The sequence below is a fragment of the Lissotriton vulgaris genome, chromosome 6, assembly GCF_964263255.1.
Source record: "Lissotriton vulgaris chromosome 6, aLisVul1.2, whole genome shotgun sequence".
Lineage (NCBI taxonomy): Eukaryota > Metazoa > Chordata > Amphibia > Caudata > Salamandridae > Lissotriton > Lissotriton vulgaris.
The window spans coordinates 1,330,929,409-1,330,949,560 of NC_141694.1; the positions used below are offsets into that span (position 1 = coordinate 1,330,929,409).

The following is a 20,152-nucleotide window of genomic DNA, read 5'->3' on the forward strand; positions in this document are numbered from 1 at the left end:
TGACGCTCACTAGAACCAAGAAACAACTCTCCCTTCTAGCCATTATCATGTGCTTTGCAAAGAGCCAGCTTACGGTAAAGAAAAACTTTTCACCCTGACCTAAAAATGACTGCATCATTCTTAAAACTAATGTATGCTTTTTTTTGTAAATTATTTTTATTGCAGAAAAGACCAGCATGGTATGCGATTTTTCCGCCGTCCCAGAAGCGGGAGAGGCAATATGCATAAAAAACACTTTGTCACACAGCCGTTCAGCCCACACCCCGGAGGTCGGGCGGCGTTTGCAAGATGTATGTTGAAGGCAAACCAATTTAGCCGGCGTGGATAGTCTACATCACAGTAAATATCTGCTTTTGTGAATTGGGCTTGAATCCCATTGAACCCTCAACTCCCCCTCCCCCCCTTCAACTTGTCAACTGTTCAGCCACTGGATACACCTTGGGTCGTTTTCAAGAGTCTTTAGTCACGTACATATACCAATCTATCAACAACCATTCCCACTCCACCCCTTCCCCTCGCAACCGCCAATTTCAGCATTTCCATTTCCCCACGGGGTCTCATGTACCAGAGGTACCTCATTGTTGGGTGACATAGTCCACATATGCCCCAGTATTACACAGTTCATATTCCAGTCCTCCTTTTTCCCCTTGGCACTCTTCCTCATTGCCCTCCCTCCAGACCGTGATACTGTCTCCACTTGGCCCACACCCTTCGGAACTTTTTGGGACATCCCCTCGCTTTATAGGTCACCCTCTCCGCTGCCATGTAAAGGTCGAGCCCCCGTCTCCATTCCTCAAGGGTCGGCGATTCTGCTGCTCCCCAATATTTTGCAATGTCTCGCTTGGCGACTACAAGCTCTAGAACCAGAAAAATGAGCAGGGGGCGAGGCAGGTCCACTTCAGTGGTCAGGCCCAGTAGGGCTAACTTAGGCTCTTGGGTGAGTTCCACCCCCAAAACCTCCCCCAGCTCTGTATAGATGTCTGTCCAGTAGTTTTGTATGTTTGTGCATTGCCAAAGGGTGTGATAGAAGTGCCCCTGCTGACTACCACACCTTAAGCATGTGGAGTCTGCTATTTTCCCCATCCTGAGCAGTTTCACTCTATCAAAATACGTCCTGTGTAGCACGTTTAACTGGATGAGGCGGAGCCTGGACTTGATCGCCACCTCCCGGGGGTGCATAAGGACCATCTCCCAATCAATATCTTCCATCTCACCCACCTCTGCCTCCCACACTCCCTTCAGTCTCACTAGGTCGCCCAGTATATTATTAGTCAAGGTTTTATAGGTGAGGGAGACCGCTTTACCCAATATGTGTTCCTGGAGTAGTCTACCCTCTAGTGGCGCATACTCAGGTATGTCTGCGAGTTGTAGCTTTTGTGCCCTCCAAGCGTGTCTCAATTGCATGTATTTGAACAATTGTGTGTGGCTGAGCCCAAATTCCGTCTTGAGAGCCTGGAACGTCTTCAATTCCCCCCTATAGATCATGTCGCCTATGTGGGACATACCTATATCGTCCCATCGTTGGAAGCCTCTGAGTTTACCAAGTTCCGGGAGCCACCGGCAGTGCCACAATGGTGTTTGTCTGGTGAGCTTTCCCTCCCAGCCCATGCGTTTGGTGGCTCGCCGCCATGCCTTTAGTGTGATTGACGTCGCCGGTAGCAGCGATTCCCCGATCCTCCCACCATACAAATAATAGAGAATGTTTCTGTTCGATAGTGTGTGTCTTTCCAACATATATGTCGGGTGGTCCGCCTGGACATGGATCCACTCGTTTATGGGCGTCAGGTGTTCCGCCCAGTAGTAGGCCTCCAGATTCGGTAGAGATATGCCCCCACTATATTGGTGTCGTTGGAGTGTCTGTAGAGCTATTCGCGGCTGCTTTCCCAGCCATAGGAAGGTACGGAGATCTGCATGTATCTTCCGTAGCGTATCGGTCGGGAGCGGGTAGTATTCATTCTGGAGTGCATAGAGGAACTTAGGCAGGGTGATCATTTTGTACATCGCTGCCCGGCCCAGGAGCGTGAGCGGTAACCGTTTCCATCTGTCCATGTCCCTCACCGCGTCTCCCATGATTCTGTCGATATTTTTGGAGAAGGAGAGTTTCTCATCTCGGGTGATATATATCCCCAGGTATAGAAAGCCCGTGGAGGTCATGACCAGGCGTTCTGGGATGTTTCCCCACTGCTCCCTCCCTTGCGGGTCATATAGGGCCGACTTGTGCCATTTGATGGTGTGGCCCGCCTGCGAACCAAAGCTGTCCAGTTCCCGGAATAATTCTGGCACTGTTATGTCGGGGTTGGTGACGTATAGGAGCACATCATCCGCGTAGAGTGATATCTTTTCCTGCATCGCCCCTGGGGTGTCTAATGAAAAGCCATGGATGTTTGGGTTCCATCTGATATTAATTGCCAGGATTTCGATGGTAAGTATGAACAGTAGGGGGGATAGCGGGCACCCTTGCCGTGTGCCCCGTGCGACCTTAAATTCGCGGGATAGTTTCCCGTTCACTCTCACTCGAGCTCTCGGGGCATGATATAGGAGCCGTACCCAGCCGCAGATCGCCGGACCAAAGCCAAACCGCTGGAGCACCGCCATAAGGAAGGGCCAGTGCACCGCGTCAAATGCTTTTTCTGCGTCAAGGGAAAGGAACCAGTGAGGTTCGCTCCTTCCCTTGACCTCCTGCAGCCAGTTATGGGTGCGTCTAAGGTTTAGTTTTGTCGCCCTGTCCGGGAGAAACCCCGACTGGTCCATATGTATAAGGTCTGGGATCACCGCCCTCATGCGTGTTGCCAGGATGGTCGCTAATACCTTCACTTCGATATTAAGGAGGGAAATGGGGCGATATGATGCACAGTCCTCTCTAGGTTTGCCCTCTTTGTGGATCGGCACGATGGTGGCCAGCGCGAGGTCTGGTGGCAGCGCGTTCTGTTGGAAAGATTCAGTAAGGAGATTTTTAAGGTGCCGGGTCAGGAGGTCCGACGCTTTTTTGAAAAATTCCGCTGGGAACCCGTTGGGACCCGGCGTCTTGCCCGTTTTTAGTTTGGCTATGGCGTCTGCAATCTCGTCAAGCGTTATGTCGCCATCTAGGGCCGCACTGGACTCAGGTGATAGGATTGGTATCTCAGTCTGTTCCAGGTATTGCAGCGCCACAGCTACGTCCCCTAGGTCCCTAGCTGTGTAGAATTGCTCGTAATGGGTCGCGAACGCCTCCGCTATCTCAGCGTCGGTGCAGCGCACACCACCATCTCCCGTTTTGATTTGTTCCACCCACCGTGCATCTCTGTCTCTCCTGCTGAGCCAGGCCAAGAGCCTACCCGACTTATCCCCCACATCGTACAGACGATGTAGAGTTGCTAGCGACTGTGTCTTTGCCTCATTGGAGACCAACTCCCTATATGTCCGCTGGGTATCTAGCAGGCGCCGCAACGTGTCCTCCCCCTTATGTGCCTGATAGTCCTCCTCCAGTGTCAGTATGGAGGCCTCCAGGGCTGCCACTTCCTCCTGCTGCCTCCGTCTCGCCTCTTTCAGCCTGCCCTGTATTCTGTCTCGTAGTACTGGCTTCATCGCCTCCCAGAGGGTTATCTTAGAGGCAACGGACCCTTCATTTTCGGCTATGTACACTTTAATGTCTGCCCTGACTCCGCTGGCAAGTTCTGGGGATTGGATGTCCCATGCCGCCAGACGCCATTCAGTTCCTCTCCTCCGTCTCGCCCCCCCCCCACTTTCGCGTAAAGGGGTGAGTGGTCAGAAATACCCCTCGCCTTGTAGTCCACTACATCTTCCGCCGTTAAGTGTTGCCTAGCCATAAAAAGATAATCTAGCCTGGAAAAGACTTTGTGTGCCCCCGAGTAAAAGGAGTAGGCGGGTTGTGTGGGGTGTCGCCATCGCCATATGTCCATGAGTCCTAATGTGGTCATCGTTTGTGCCAGAACTGTCTGCGGTCCCCCTCTACGTGGTAGCCCCGTACGGTCTAGTTCGTCTGACATCACATCGTTGAAGTCACCTCCCACTATCTGTATGGTGTCTGCCGTGTCGATGAGGAGTGATGCTATCGCTTGAAGTGTACGTGGTTGAAGCTTTGGCGGCGCATACACCGACACTATAGTGTATCGCTGTCTCCTCCACATCCCTTGAACCCCCACATATGTGCCCTGTGGGTCGCTCCATGTGTGCGTGACGCAGAAAGGTGGCGACTTTTTAACCAGAATCGCTACTCCCCTCGAGTCCGAGGTGTACCCTGCGTGTGCCAGGACCCTGAGCCTACCTCTCGCTATGAATGCACAGTTGTCACCTTTAAGGTGCGTCTCCTGCAGGAGAACGACATCCGGCGCTAGCCTCTTAAGATATGCGTTCACTAGACCCCGTTTGACTTTCGACCCGAGGCCATTAACGTTCCACGTTAAAATGGATAGTGCCTCTTCCTCCCCTGGTTGCGCTGTTAGTGTACCTGCCATCGTGTGTGTTGATTCTTAGCTGTTAGCGGTGCGTACGGTGGGTGTGTCTGTGGCAGTGGTAGAGTATGTTTTCTCGGGTGTTCCCCAACTGTGGCTTCCCCCCAACCTTGTTCCCCCTTCTCCCAACTCAAGATAACTCTGTTCCCCCTTGGACCCCCCCCCCCCCTCCCCACCACCCTCCCCTTCCAGCCTCATCCCCATATAGGACCGAGCTTTCAGCGGGAGACGGTCTGTCGCCCACCCACTCCTCCCCTCAACTTAACCGGCCCTCACCTTTCACCACAACTCGAAAGGCTGTGAGAGCACTAGTTCCAGTGTCGTTTCTAGCCCAATGTCTCAACCAGTTCAAGGAAAGAAAAACATGTACACTGGACAGGGGAGAGATAACAAACACAAGAAAGTACTGTCAACTTGCGTGTCTTCGTGCCTCCCGGCCGTCTTCTCTAGTATGCCACTCTGCAGTTTTCATGAGTGTGAGTCTTGCGTAGCGGAGTCAGTTCCGCTCTGTTTACCGGACAAGTCCCGTTCCAAATGGCGGATCTCCTTCTCAAGCGGGTGCATCGAGTCCCGTTCCTCACTGGGGTCTACCTCCTCAGGTTCCGATACTCCCTCTTCCGCCCGGTCCTCGCCGTCTCCTTCTGAGAGTGCCGATTGGCGAGGGACCTGTCTTTGTGCGCCCGCAGTGGAGGATTCTCCCGGTGATTCCGATCGCCCTCTTCTGGCCCCCGCGGATGTGTGGGCTTGATATGGTGTCCCAGCTGTGCGGGAGTGCAGCCTCCTCGATTTCCGCCTTTGTGGTTTTGGGAGGCCCCAGCTGACTCTCTCTCTCAGTGACCTGTCCAATTCCTCGCGGCCTGCCGCTTCTCTACTATTGAGGACAGGCCTCTCCTCCAGCCACTGCCAGGCGTCCTCAGGGTGTGTAAAGAAGAGTGATTTGTCCTTGTAAATAACCTTGAGTTTCGCCGGGAAGAGCAGCATGTAGGTGATATTTAGCGCCCTCAGTTTTGCTTTCACCAGGTCGAAAGAGCGACGCTGATTCTGGACCTCCTGGCTATAGTCCGGGAAAATCATGATGTTAGTGTTCTCTAGGCGGATCTCCCCCATTTTCCTAGCCTCACGAAGAATTAGATCTCTGTCAGCAAAGTTCAGGAAACGTGCAATCACTGGTCTAGGTCTTGCGCCTTCTGGGGGCTTCGCCAGCAGTGCCCTATGGGCCCTTTCGATTACGAAGCATGCCGAGAAGCGTGCCGTCGGGAAAGTCGTGGTCAGCCAAGTGTGGAGGAAGGCTGCCATATCGTTCTCCTCGATTCCCTCCCTAAAGCCCACAAAGCGGAGGTTGTTGCGGCGTGCCCTATTTTCCGCATCATCCACCTTCCAAAGGAGTTGTCTGTGAGATGCTTGGAGTTCCACCATGTCTTTGCGTAGCGTGGTAATTGAGTCTTCCGCCTCTCCAATTCGAGTTTCAGTTTCTGTGACTCGCGCCGAAAGGTTCCTGAAGTCCTGCCGGAGGAGGGTAACCTCGGACCCCACCTCACCTATTTTAACTTCCAGCGCCGCTCTCGACTCCTGGATGTCGGATCTTGAGGCTTGAATGGCCGCTAGGAGTCTATCGGTGTCCAGAGAGCCTTCCTGAGCAGCATTGGGGTGTTCCCTCCCTGGGCGGGAGGTCGCGAAGTTGTCCATGGGGCCTTGCTTCAGGGTTTTAGGGACAGGATCCTTCTTTCCCATGGTCGCCCACCGACGAGGTGTACCGCACTGGTGCCGGTGAGTTCCACTCCCCCTCGCGCACTGGTTGCCGCAGTCCGTACGTTTCTCGAGATTGCGTGTATCAGCCGCCAGAGCCCACTCCGTGCCCCGGGATAGCTCCACGTGTTTCCGCTCTCTGCCCGTTGGTTTTCCTTCACCCCGCCGGCTGGACGCCAAGCACCCCTGCTGCGCCAGCTATCCGTATTTCTCTCCAAGTCTCAAGGGCCACCTGGGCGCTCCCCAAGAGGGTCCCGCGCGGCCGCCAATCGTTCGTGGACGGAGAGTTGGTTATGAGGGATAAGGCCCACGTGGATGAGGGGGGGTAGGGGGGGACGGGCAAATCTCCGGGTCCGTGGTCTGACACAACCTAGGTCGGAGGCAGCAGCGTCTCCTTCTGGGCCCCCCCGCAGCTCCGGGCCCCACCGTCTCGGGACACCTCACTCCGGTGGTTGCCTGCGTGGGCCGGCTCCCCTGGACTGGCACCCAGGAGCCTCAGGGTCCGCCGGCACCTTCGCTAGTCGCTGTCCGCCCCCTCTCCGCGCCAGCACCAATGTTTTCCCCCTCGGGTTGCGTCGTTGTCAGGCGCGGGGTTGCCTCAGTTGGGCGCCATGTTGGTGAAGGGCAGCCCCGTCGGAGTAAGGTGCGCGGGGCCGCTCGCTGCTGCTCCTGGTCCTCTGCGGGTAGGTGGGGAGTCCCTCTCAGGCAGCGCACGCCATTCCCCGTCGGGCCATGTCCCCCCCAGGCAGTCCCGGGTCCCCGACCGACGGTCAGGCTGCCATGTTGGTAAAGGGCGGTCGCGGCCGAGGAGCCATGCGGGGGGTGGGGGAGGATTCCCACCGCTCACCTAGGGCTCTCCGTGGGTCGCCGCCGCTCCAGCCGGGGTCCGCTGTGCAGCGTGGTGTTCTCCCCCGGCATCGGCTTTCGGACTCCTCGCCGCCAGCACCTCCCCTCACAACAGCGGCTCCACCGTCACTCGGGGTCGGTCCGTGCGGGCTGTCGGGCCGCAACACCCCCTCTCCTGCCCCGCGCCCCGCAGTGCCAGTGCGCGGTCCTCCCGGTAGCTGTGCTCCGCTCCCCGTCGTCCGGTGTCTGGCTGAGGCTAGCTCCGATCCCGGGGCGCCATCTTGGTTTTGCCGCCTCCTCCTTCTCTGACCAGGAAAACCCCGCTAAAGATAGGGTTCCAGCGGTTCCGCGGACCTCTCTCGGCAGCGGCGCAACTTCAGCGTCTCTGTAAGGGATCCGTGTGGCGATTTTTAGATCTGTGGCATGAAGTTTATGGCGGATTTTGGTATCGACGGCCGGGAGCTCCCGAGCCTTGCGTCTAGCTCGGCATGCTGCTAAGCCTTGCTCATCGCTTGTCCCTAGCTGTAGTGCAGTGTGGTGAGCCAGTGTACCTAGAGCAGAGCATAGTACAACGGGTTGCATTAGTAACAAGCATTTTCAATGCAATAGGTCTTGCATTTACGCAAGTTTAAGCTATTGGCATTGTAAATGAGAATGCGTTTTATTTAAGTTTTAAAAACAAAAAAAAATAAAAGGCATTTTTATTTGCAATGTGAATAGCTCAAACTCAAATAAATGCAAGGCCTATTGCATTGCAAATGCTTGTTGTGAATAGAGGGAGGGGGGAGCCTGTTGAACTGTCGCTACTTTCGTGCCTGCGTGCCCGGCGCTTACCTCAGGCAGTGCAGCCCTACATAATTACTGAAGCATGAGGTAGATAAAACATCCTGTGCTCCCCGGGTTGTTAGAAATCCGCCTCCTCAGAAATAACTGTGGTACACGAGATCTGATTGGCAGCCTCCCGCCTAGAATTTTCTCGTTCAGTGGCCGGGAGCATTAGCAGCTGCCCTGCTATCTCAGAGCGCAGGAGGGGGGCTTGCATCAATATGCTCAGCAGAAGGGCGCCGGGATGTAAATGAGGAGGAGGGGGTGGCGGGGTAGAGAGGAGAGGCGCTTAAGAATGAATGGGAAAGTGGAAATAAGTCCAACTGCGGCACGACTAAATGCACGAAAACAAAACGTTTACATTGAAAACTGCAGGAGTCTTTGCGTCCACTAGGTTCACAATCGGCGTAAGAAGCACAAAAAGATGCCTGTTGCTGTGATACAGTCTGTGCATGTTTGTCCAACCAGTATTTGCATGCTTTAGCATCCGGGAACAGATGGGCTCAAATGAATCACTGAGGTATGCCATTCTGAACAGTGCAGCATGCTATAGCGACAAGAGAACCAGCATGTCGACCTGGTGCCTTATGTCACGTGTGATACCTTTCCCCGTCCAGGCCTGTACAAGGCAGGACGCTGTATGACAGGACTTACTATTGTGTGTGAAAACATACCAACACGTAAAGGAAGCGTGGCTACAAACAGGACTGCAGAAGGTGTCGTACAAGACCACAGACTCGTACATGCACTAGGTGTGCTAGCAGCATGTCTAAACCAATGTACATGGAGGGTTCAACATTGCACTAACCTTCTTAATCAATATTCACAAAGCAAAAGCCAGAGAGTTGTGTGTGTGCGCGCGCGTGCTAAAATACATTTTTTAAAAGCACACGAGTGGTGCGCACACGGCGGCAAAAGTGAAAGCGACTGCAGCGTCACGTCTGGAGAGTGGTGTGCGATGTGCGTGCACCATGATGAGAGACGAAAGCCAGATGGCACCTCTGCTCGTAATTGTTCATGTTACCACACGCTCTATGCCACACAAAAAGCTGTGGTCGGCTTTTTGAAGCCCACTCACTAAATGTCTTGCCAGACAGCGCAGGCGCTGGCTCAGGCGAGACCTAAAAATGTAATGCAGTGTATTACGTGAGTGCATTTAGGCTGCAGTGCATGTCCTAGGTTTCTGCCCTTAGGATGCAGTTGAGTATGCTGGTGTCTTGGGTGCTGTGTCGTAGGTTTCAGTCTCTGGGATGCAGGGCAGTGCTGTAAGTTAGTGCCTCTACTCTGTAGTGCTCTGTGCTGAGTTTTCTAAAATGCAATGCAGGGGGTTGGTAAGTATTGGCAATAGCAGGGGGCGCTAGAGGGCGCACAAGCAGAATGGCCACACTAACGTGAGGCTCCTGCAGCCTGGAAACACAATCCTACATTTATCCTTCTTAACCGACTCCTTGCCCGACAAAAACCACATAAGGGTGCTGAGGGTACCTTTCTGCCGCATCAGTGAAAAATTGAGAACTCCACGTCGTGCCGAGACAAAGATATAGGCAGCGACACCTGGACCGAGCACTGGCTGGTGCTAGGCGGAACGAACGGAGGGGGCCTAAAGACTACGCCAGTCCGTGGCGCGCCACTCGGCGCGCAGGCCTCTTGGGAGGATCACCGGGAGACGGCCACCTATCTGTGTTACTGAAGGGCGGCGGACCAAGAAGCATCGGAACGGTACTGGCAACTCCTGAACTACCGGGATTGAGATACTGCGTTGCAGGCAGCACGTACCAACCAAAATCTCACGTGTGATGGTGTCAGTTTTTCCATTTATCCAGACTTTACGCCTATAGTGCAGGAACAACAACGTAAATTCCTAGATGTAAAAAAAAAGCTCAGTGCACTACAGGTTGACTATGCGCTGCTGTACCTGGCAAAATTGGGAGTGACCCACCAAGCAAAGCAGCACTTCTTCACGAATCCGCAACAGGTGGAAGATTTTCTGAAAGCTCTGCGACTGGAACGTTCTGGGCAAAGAAATAATGGTAATGAGAGACGGGAAGATGAACAATCACCAAATGAAGACAAATCAAGCAATCAATCAATGGCATTTATAGAGCGCGCTACATACCCGTAGGGTCTCAAGGCGCTGGGGGTGGGGGGGTGCCGCTACTGCTCGAACAGCCAGGTTTTCAGCTTCTTCCTGAAGGAGAGGTGGTCTTGGGTCAAGCGCAGGTCGGTCGGGAGGGAGTTCAAGGTCTTGGCGGCCAGGTAGGAGAAGGACCTTCCTCCTGTAGTCGCTCTTCGGATGCGGGGTACGGCGGCGAGGGCGTGGTTGGCTGATCGGAGGTGGCGTTTGGGAGCGTAGAAGTTGATTCGGCTGTTGAGGTAGCTCGGGCCTTGGTCGTGTAGGGCTTTGTGTGCGTGGGTGAGGAGGCGGAAGGTGATTCTTTTGTTGACGGGGAGCCAGTGAAGGTCTCTCAGATGTCCGGAGATGTGACTGGTTCGTGGGATGTCGAGGATGAGTCTGGCTGAGGCGTTCTGGATCCGCTGGAGTCTCTTCTGGAGCTTGGCGGTGGTGCCGGCGTAGAGGGCGTTGCCGTAGTCCAGTCGGCTAGTGACGAGGGCCTGGGTGACGGTCTTCCTGGTCTCGGTGGGGATCCACCAGAAGATCTTCCGTAGCATGCGTAGGATGTTGAAGCACGCCGAGGAGACGCTGTTGACTTGCCTGGTCATGGAGAGGGAGGAGTCCAGGATGAAGCCCAGGTTGCGTGCATGGTCTGTCGGTTTGGGTGCGGTGCCCAGGGCGGGAGGCCACCAGGAGTCGTCCCAGGCGGAGGGAGAGGAGCCCAGGATGAGGACCTCCGTCTTGTCCGAGTTCAATTTCAGGCGGCTGGTCGTCATCCACTCGGCTACCTCTTTCATCCCTTCGTGCAGGTTGGCTCTGGCGGCGGCGGGGTCGTTGGTCAGGGAGAGGATCAGCTGGGGGTCGTCGGCGTAGGAGATTATGTTGAGGTTGTGTTGGCGTGCGATGGCCGCGAGGGGGCTCATGTAGACGTTGAAGAGGGTGGGGCTCAGAGAGGATCCTTGAGGGACGCCGCAGATGACTTTGGTGGCCTCTGACTTGTACGGTGGTAGGCGGACTCTCTGTGTTCTTCCGTCGAGGAAGGAGATGATCCATTCCAGCGCCTTGTCCTGGATTCCGACGTTGCTGAGGCGCTGTACTAGGGTGTGGTGGCAGACAGTGTCGAATGCCGCGGAGAGGTCTAGGAGGATGAGGGCCGCTGTTTCTCCGTTGTCCATCAGGGCTCGGATGTCATCGGTGGCGGCGATGAGAGCGGTCTCGGTGCTGTGATTTGCTCGGAAGCCGGACTGTGAGGGGTCGAGGGATCCATTTGTCTCGAGGAATGCGGCCATCTGCTTGTTGACGGTCTTCTCGATGACTTTGGCTGGAAACGGGAGGAGCGAGATGGGGCGGTAATTCTTGAGTTCGGTGGGGTCCGCTGTGGGTTTCTTGAGTAGAGCGCTGAGTTCGGCGTGCTTCCAGCTCTCAGGGAAGGTGGCGGTGTCGAAGGATGTGTTGATGATGTCTCGCAGATGTGGTGCGATGACTGCGTCAGCCTTGTTGAAGACGTGGTGAGGGCAGGGGTCGGTCGGTGATCCGGAGTGGATGGAGTTCATCGTGCGGATGGTGTCTTCGGTGCTGATCGGGGTCCAGGCGTGGAGGGTGGTGGTGGGGGGTGGTTGTTCGGTCTTGGTGTGCGTTGGTTGGTTGTTGAAGTTGTTGTGTATGTCCGCGATCTTGTTGTGGAAGTATGAAGCGAGGGAGTTGCAGAGGTCTTGCGATGGGGTGATGTCGTTGTTTCCTGCGCTGGGGTTGGATAGCTCTTTCACGATGTTGAAGAGTTCCTTGCAGTTGTGTGCGTTGTTGTCCAGCCGGTCCTTGAAAGCAGTTTTCTTGGCGGCGCGGATCAGCTGGTGGTGCTTCCGGGTGGCCAGCTTGAAGGTGGTCCTGTTGTCCGGTGTAGGTTCCCTTCTCCAGACTTTCTCGAGGGCTCGGCAGTGCTTCTTGGAGCTCTTGAGTTCGTCGGTGAACCACGGGGCTTTCTTGCTGCCGGGTTTGCTGCCGGGTCTCCTCAGCGGGGCGAGTTCGTCCGCGCAGCTGCTGATCCACTTCGTGAGGTTGTCGGCGGCCTGGCTGGGGTTTGCTGAGCTGGCAGGAGGGTGCTGGCTCAGGGAGGTGGCGAGCTGGTCTGCTGTGATCTTGTTCCAGCTTCTGCGGGCGGCCTGTTGCTGGTGGTGGTGGGTCGTCGTTCTCTTGAAGGTGAAGTGGACGCAGCTGTGGTCCGTCCATTGAAGCTCTGTGGCGTGGCTGAAGTCGATGTCTGTGCTGGATGAGAAGACTGCGTCGAGTGTGTGTCCGGCGAGGTGGGTGGGAGTGGATACCAGCTGCTTGAGTCCAAGATTGGCGAGGTTGTCGAGCAGGGTGCTGGTGTTGCGGTCGTTGTTGTTCTCCAGGTGGAAGTTCAGGTCCCCCAGGAGGATGTAGTCAGCGGAGGGGAGGGCATGCGGGCTGACGAAGTCGGCGATGTCGTCGCTGAATTGTGTGCGCGGTCCCGGGGGTCGGTAGATCAGGGTGCCTCTGAGGGTGGTGTTCGGGTCGGTGTGGATCTGGAAATGCAGGTGTTCGGCGGTGGTCAGGGTGTTGTCGGTGCTGGTCGTGAGACGGATGGTGTTCCTGTGGATGATGGCGATGCCTCCTCCCATTTGGTTGGCGTTGCGGTCCCTCCGGACGATCTTGTAGCCCTCAGGGATAGCGATGGCGATGTCGGGAGCTGAAGAGGCGTTCATCCAGGTTTCTGTGAGGAAGGCAACGTCAGGGGCTGTGGCGTCTAGGAGGTTCCAGAGTTCGATGGCGTGTCTGTGGACGGAGCGGGTGTTGAGCAGGATGCACTTGAGGTGGGTGCTGCTGGTGTTCGACTTGGCGGGTGTTGGTGCGAGGCAGGTCCGGATGCAGGTGAATTTGCAGGTGTGGCAGCTGAACGGTCCGTGGGTGCGTCGTGGTGTGGCTTGGTGGCACTCTGGGAGTCGGCCGGTGTTGAGTGCGATGAGGGTGGCGGCGGAGTACGTCCGGCGGGTTGGTCGGGGTCCTCGTGGGCCAGGGGTCCTGGCGCTGGTCGCGATCCGGTCGCGGACGGGCGCAGACGGGCTTACCTTTGGCGCGCCTTTGGCGCACAATCGGCGCGCCCGCTGCGCGTGACCGCTGCGCGTTCGCACGGTCGCCATATAAAGGCGAAGTGCGCGGGTGGGCGGAGCAGCTGGGAGGCGGGAGCGGGGAGGGAACAGAAGGAAAAAAGGGGCGGGGTCAGCGGTGGTGGCGGGAAGCGGGGAGCGGGGAGGGAAGACGGAGGGCGGCGAGGTAGGCGGGCAAACAGGAAGGACACAAGCTGAAAAATACAGGCACAAATGGAAATCAAAAAACGCTAACACGGGCAAGAAATACAATTTAACAAGCACAAATGGCGAACAAAGCAAAAACAAAACAAACGACAACAGAGTCAGCCGGCAGCGAGGCAGGCAGCGAGGCAGGGGCAAGGCAAAGGGGCACACGCAGCAGCTGGTGGCCGTGCGGCGCGGGGGTGTCCCACAAGTGGGCCACACTCACCTGTGTCGCACGGTCGCCATATAAAGGCCAAGTGCGCGGGTGGGCGGAGCAGCTGGGAGGCGGGAGCGGGGAGGGAACAGAAGGAAAAAAGGGGCGGGGTCAGCAGTGGTGGCGGGAAGCGGGGAGCGGGGAGGGAAGACGGAGGGCGGCGAGGTAGGCGGGCAAACAGGAAGGACACAAGCTGAAAAATACAGGCACAAATGGAAATCAAAAAACGCTAACACGGGCAAGAAATACAATTTAACAAGCACAAATGGTGAACAAAACAAAAACAAAACAAACGACAACAGAGTCAGCCGGCAGCGAGGCAGGCAGCGAGGCAGGGGCAAGGCAAAGGGGCACACGCAGCAGCTGGTGGCTGTGCGGCGCGGGGGTGTCCCACAAATAAGTTGGAGCTCTGATTGCTGCGGTGCTGTGATATCCCATTGACAGTAACTAGAGGCCCACGGGAGGGCTTCACTCGTGAGAATACACCGCTGCTGATCGTGTGTGCCATGGACGGGTACTGGACTGTTGGTGGTAATGTTTTCCAGTTACCCCCCCCCCTTCTCTTAATTTGCCCGACTGAGGCCGAACAGGACGTAGGGCAAGGTGTAGGGGGTGGCTATGTGCGCACCTTTAGATGAACCCCATAGGGTATACCCCAATGGACATGTTGACTATATTGCAAATGTTGGGGGTTTAATGGTTGCTAGGGAGGAGGGTGGGATGGGGATTCTGGCAAGTTGGGGGTGCTTCAGTGGGTGGGGGGTGGTCTAGGGGTTTTTGTAACAAATTTGGTTTCCTCTGCTATCGTCTATGACTAAAAAAAAAATATTGGCAATAGCAAGGAAAGCTGATGTGTGGAAAAAAAACCTCCATAGAAACGCACAGGTTATCACTGCCTGCCCCTGTCTTTGAGCATTTTGTTCTTTCCTAATTATATTTTAGTGCTGAACTTGTGAGTATTTCAGTTAACAGTACTGTGCTTCTTTTTCAGATTGTGCAAATTGGAGCAAAGTTCATGTTTTTATCTGGAATGCTTACATCTGGAGTTACTACTATTCTGTTTGGGTGAGTTTCAGTCTTATTAGCAGTCACCAGACGAAAGGTGTGTTTTGTTTTCTTAACCCTTTCGATGATGCACGGTTGAGCTGTGCTGATGACGAGCTGAGCTCGTCATGAAACCATAGCAATAATGAAATATCAGCATAGGAGGGGAAAACACCTAGCAGCCAAGGTGTTAATATGTTTGGCGTCATTTGATGAATCTTGGATGTGGAGTATGATAAACAAAAAAAGAACAGTAATTCACTAAGCAAAAAAACAAAGTTTAAAATGAGTTTATTGTTGACTTTGTTATAACAACTTAGCATGTGTTAAAAAAACCTCAGAAAGCCACCCAACAAACGACTGTCAATATGCAGTTATGGCTGTCAATCAAGAGGGAGAAACCACTGCAATTTGCAAGTTATGGTTAGGAACTCAAACAACAGCCATGCAAAAACCATAACTCCCACACCTATTTCAATGCTTTTGACCTCATAATATATATATATACCAATTACTAAAAACACCAAAGAGCAAAATATGATTAAAGAACAAATGACAGTACATTCTCCCTCATCCCTGTCAAAACGATGAGTAATGTGATAAAAAATGCAAATCCAACCTGTGTAAATGTATCTGTTTCATCAAGGGTGAAGTCATGAGCTTTGAATTTGGTATTTGAGTTATAGTTTGCATGGCTGTTGTGTTGGGTATTGATGGTGGTTCTAACCACAGTGACAGATTTCAATGGGTTTTTAGTTTTAATGCATAATCACTATAACTGTGATTTTTATTTTAGGTCAATATGTATACAGTTGAAACAATGGCACACGGCAGCTTCCGTACAATAATTTATACAGTATTTCAGAGTGAAATGTGTGGAGGCAGGCTAACTGCAAACGTTCCAGTTTAGTCATATTTCCATACAAAAGGCACACTTTATAGAGTGGTCTCCCCTGTTTGGCATCTTGTCTTATTTCAAGTAGGATCTCACAGTATAAAATAGGCTTTCCCTTTCAGTGCCAAAAAGTTAATGTAGCCCAGCCTCCACAGATTAATCACTGGTAAAGTTCAAAGCCACTCCTGGTTTAAATGTTTCATAGCAAAGTTATAAAAAAAAAGATTTTATATATAGAGAAGTATCCTGACAAGCCGGATGGCAGGCTCAACACTGAGTGCGTCCTGGAAAGCTCAAGGGCATTTGTTGATTATAAATTGCAACACGGCGTCCTTGCCGCTTCCGGATGCACCATCTTATTTCACCGTTTTGCGAGAAATGGATAGAAGAGGCTGCGGATTGAAACAAGTTCAATCTGCCCAGCGTGAGGAGCCGGAGGTAAATAACTGTCCACAATACTTGGTTTCCTACTGAAGGACACCTCAAATCCTCAAATCAAATATGCGATATTGAACTTACTAAAAGAAATAACTTTGGCTATTTGTAAATCATACATTTCCCAGCATGCAATAAAACTGGACATGAACGAAGTGCAGCCCACTAAGGGCAGGGAACCAAAAGAAAGCATGCAATTATTTGAAATTAAAAAGCCCTTTAACATTGCATACTTAGCAGCCTATGATTAAGGGGCGGCAGGCCGTGAAAAGCGCCAGGCACTATAATTCACCTGGGTTTTGATGGAGAGAAGTATCCTGACAAGCCGGATGGCAGGCTCAACACTGAGTGCGTCCTGGAAAGCTCAAGGGCATTTGATATCTATCTATCTATCTATCTATCTATCTATCTATCTATCTATCTATCTATCTATCTATCTATCTATCTATCTATCTATCTATCTATCTATCCTGGGGCGCAACAGACTTTACATTCAGAGACCACAACAAAACGTGCACATTTTACAATCACCCAATGGAGGGTATAAAAGAAGAATAAATGTGATGGTAACAGCAAGTACGAGAAGACCTTGCAACCTACTATGGACGCCCACCAGGGTGTGAACATTTGAATAAAAGACACATTGCAGGTGTTTCCAATCATCCGTGTGTTAGGTGAGAGGCGTACCTTTGAAAAAGTTCAAGGCTGAACGAAATATGTCAGGAATGCCGTCTGTCTCATAATAAAAGAATGTAAGCTTTGTTGTGGTGTGCGGCTGACTTTTTCTATGCAAGGGGGATTCCTGGTGAAATATATATATATATTCACTGAAAAGACCATAGGTTTCAGACAAGTTATAGTTAGGAATTAGCATTTAAAAAACCTTGGAAATTTAACGAAAAAACCATAGGTTTTTGGGGTGTTATTGTTAGCTAGACATTTCACTCGTATAAAACCATTGAAATTTCCCTGTTATATTTAGTTGTACTAACTACAACTCGCGCACCCGCAATCCACTGCTGATGTCGTCACATATTACATCATTCATGACATGGTCAGTGACATCACTGATGACATCACTGATGACATCATCCAGTGAATGTGGTTTGCTTCGATATTTAAATAAGTATTATATATATATATAGCAATCTGCCTTGAAGACTGAGTGGATGTATAAGTGTCTGAATGGAGGATTTAGTAGCAATGTGATTGACTGTCTATATGACAAATTTACAGTGTCTCACGAAATATATGGGATATTGATTAAACTTTGTGAATACCTGTATCACTATATCTCTTGTTGTGTAAACTATTACATAAGTTGGTTACTAGCTATGTGAAAGTCTACATTAGTTATTAATTAGTTAAGTGAGTATTTGTATGCGATAGTGTATGAATGTGTGTGTGGTTGGGTGGGACGTGTGTGACTGTCGAAAGATGTGTAAATAGTTGATTTAGTAGGTATATGAGGTTAAGACTGTATGTGGAAATAGTTGTTTGGGTGAGTAAATCTCTTTATGGGTGTGGTAATGAGTAAATATATTTCTCAATGATATAACAACAAACAAAAAATATAAAAGGCAGTGTATGTGACAATTGTTGTATATAAATAAGTATACATAAAACTCAGTGATTGTATGAGTGACGTATGGTTAACTGTATACCTGTAATAGTGATTTTATAACACACTAAATATGTTACTATCTATATGAATAAATAAAGTGGTGTTTGTGTAAGTGTGTAGCTTAGTAAATATAAGTATGATCAATTGTTTGCATAAGTGAGTAGGATGTCTGCATAAGTGAATAGGATATATCTTAAAAACGCTTCTTTCCCTCCCAAGATCCACAGCAAGCTTCATAGTTCATCAGGAATGCGGCGTGGACTATCTGGAGGATAGAATTGCCATGGCCCCCATTTTAAAGTGGATTTCAGTCTGGCTCAATCTTGAGCTTGAAGTTAATCATGAAATCCTAAAAGACTGCCTAATGCTAGATCACTGGGAAAAGATCCCTTGGCTGAAATATGTGCAACAAATGTGCGAAAAGTTGGGTCGGCCTGAACTGTTCAACAAACCTTCTAGTTTGTTGAAAGGTGATTTGAAATGGGTTAAAAATACCTTTCTGTTGAACAAAGGAATGGAGAGAGAAGGTAGGGAGCTGTTAAAACCCTCTGTCAGGTCCCATCAACTGATTGTTTCCTCTGGCCATGAACCGGAACTTTACCTTAAGGTCGTCAACAACTCCAACCATAGGTATCTTCTAACTAAGTTCCGATTTAACAAATTCCACTTATTAATCTCTGGCCGCTCTGGCTGGACCAGGAGCACGGACTTAGATTTGTGCAAATGTGATGGCTGTTCAATCATGGATACTGCCCACTTTTTGTTTTTTTGTGATTATTTCAAAGGCATTAGGAATAAGTACATCATACCCCTGTTAAAAGGGAAAGGTTTTAGACAAGTGAAGCCAGCTTTGCTGTACCTTCAACTTTTAGCGGAAATATGGGAAATTTACAACATGGCTAAATTCCTAACCATAGCGGTGAGACTTAGTAAAAAGATCACTTGGTCTTAGATGATTCTCCACATATGTTGACCATTGTAACTTGAATCAAGTTTCTTAAACCTACAACTCTTTATAATGAATTCTTTAAGTATGGATCATCGTACATGTTGTTGTTTTTAAATTCTTGCCACCACGTGCTGCATATTTTATGGGGTACTCCCTCTCTTTTTATGCTGTATTTTATTATTTGTTATGCTGCTTGGTGACATGTGGACTTTTTTATGTTTGTGTACTTTTATGGTTTTTGTGAATTGAACCGAATAAAGTATTTCTTGAACTTGAACTTGAATAGGATATGTGCTGGTGTGTAATGTTGATGTAGGTGTATAAGTATATTTAATAGTGTTCCATTTATCTTTGTTAGCATGTATGAGTGAATCTATAGGTGGGTGTTTAGATGTGTATGTAGATGTAGGAATCACTGAGTGGGTTTTTAGAAACTTGTACTGGTGTGTCAATGGTTTCAAATATGGTACTTCATATTTCATAATGAGTGTTGAAAGGTTATGCTACTGTATGATGAGATGTTTCCGTTTGTCACATGGATGATGTCATCAGTGATGTCATTTAAGATGTCATCAGTGATGTCACTGACCATGTCATGAATGATGTAATATGTGACATCATCAGCAGTGGATTGCGGGCGTGCGAGTTATAGTTAGTACAACTAACTATAACGGGGGAATTTCAATGGTTTTATACGAGTGAAATGTCTAGCTAACTAGAACACCCCCAAAACCTATGTTTTTTTCCAGTGAATTTCAAAGGTTTTTTAAATGCTAATTCCTAACTATAACATGTCTGAAACCCAAGTTTTTTTCAGTGAATTTCAAAGGTTTTGTAAATGACAATTTTGAAATGTAGTGCAGTTATATTATTTTTTTGGTACTGATTTTCTACATTTTTTCTACAATTTTTTTTAGATATTTTATTTTTTTAAATTACATTATACATTACATTACAAAATATGCTTTCTCAGTATGAATTACTTTAGTTTAAATACTTTGCATATAGGCAGTAGTCTTCTAAGTACAGTAGTTACAGTTGTAATGCGCAGCACAATATCAGACACAATGCCACACTGAGGTCAATGTGAATTTCTAGTTAAATGCAATTTGTTACTTTTTGGATTACTTTTCTAACCACAGGACTGAATCCAAAATTCAGTCCTTGGACATCTCCTGTAAACAGTTGAGTAAAAGCGTTTGGTTAAAGTAGAGAGTTTTAAGGAATATTATTGTATTTTAAAAGTTGGCACTTAGAAACTTTTTCACATAGAATCACCAATGTTATCCTATCACTTAGCAAGTAAGTAGTGTTAACGTTACTTTTTCTTATTCAGTGGTGGCTCCTGGATCCCGCACGGGTGCATCTCCTGTAAACAGTTGAAAGAATGTGTTTAAGTCAAACAGGCGATTTTTAAAGAATATTTTTAGTTTGTGAAAATAGATACTTAGAAACTTTTCTGGTGAAAATCAGACAATAGATTCCTGTGGAAGGAAATACAAGTTACTGGTAAGTATGGTTAGAATTACTTTTCAGGATCAGTACTGGGCTCAAAGAAGCAGCACTGAGGTCACTCCTGATAACAGGTGAGTAAATCAGAATTCGTAGTTCGGCTGATTTTAGAGGAATATTTGTATGTTTCAAAAATCAACAAACTTTTCTGCTGAAAACCACACAATGGATTCCTATGGAAGGAAAT

At 50.2% G+C, this 20,152-nt stretch overlaps 1 protein-coding gene across 3 annotated transcripts in view; it reads left to right on the forward strand.

Moving 5' to 3' along the window:
- The window catches only part of LOC147708847 (MFS-type transporter SLC18B1-like), a 721,944-nt gene that overhangs the window by 116,379 nt on the left and 585,413 nt on the right, over window positions 1–20,152 (forward strand). For all 3 annotated transcript variants that reach the window (XM_086927467.1, XM_086927468.1, XM_086927469.1), the window contains exon 4: window positions 14,498–14,571. In XM_086927467.1, the coding sequence (XP_086783593.1) occupies window positions 14,498–14,571 (74 nt within the window). The remainder of the gene's footprint in view (window positions 1–14,497; window positions 14,572–20,152) is intronic.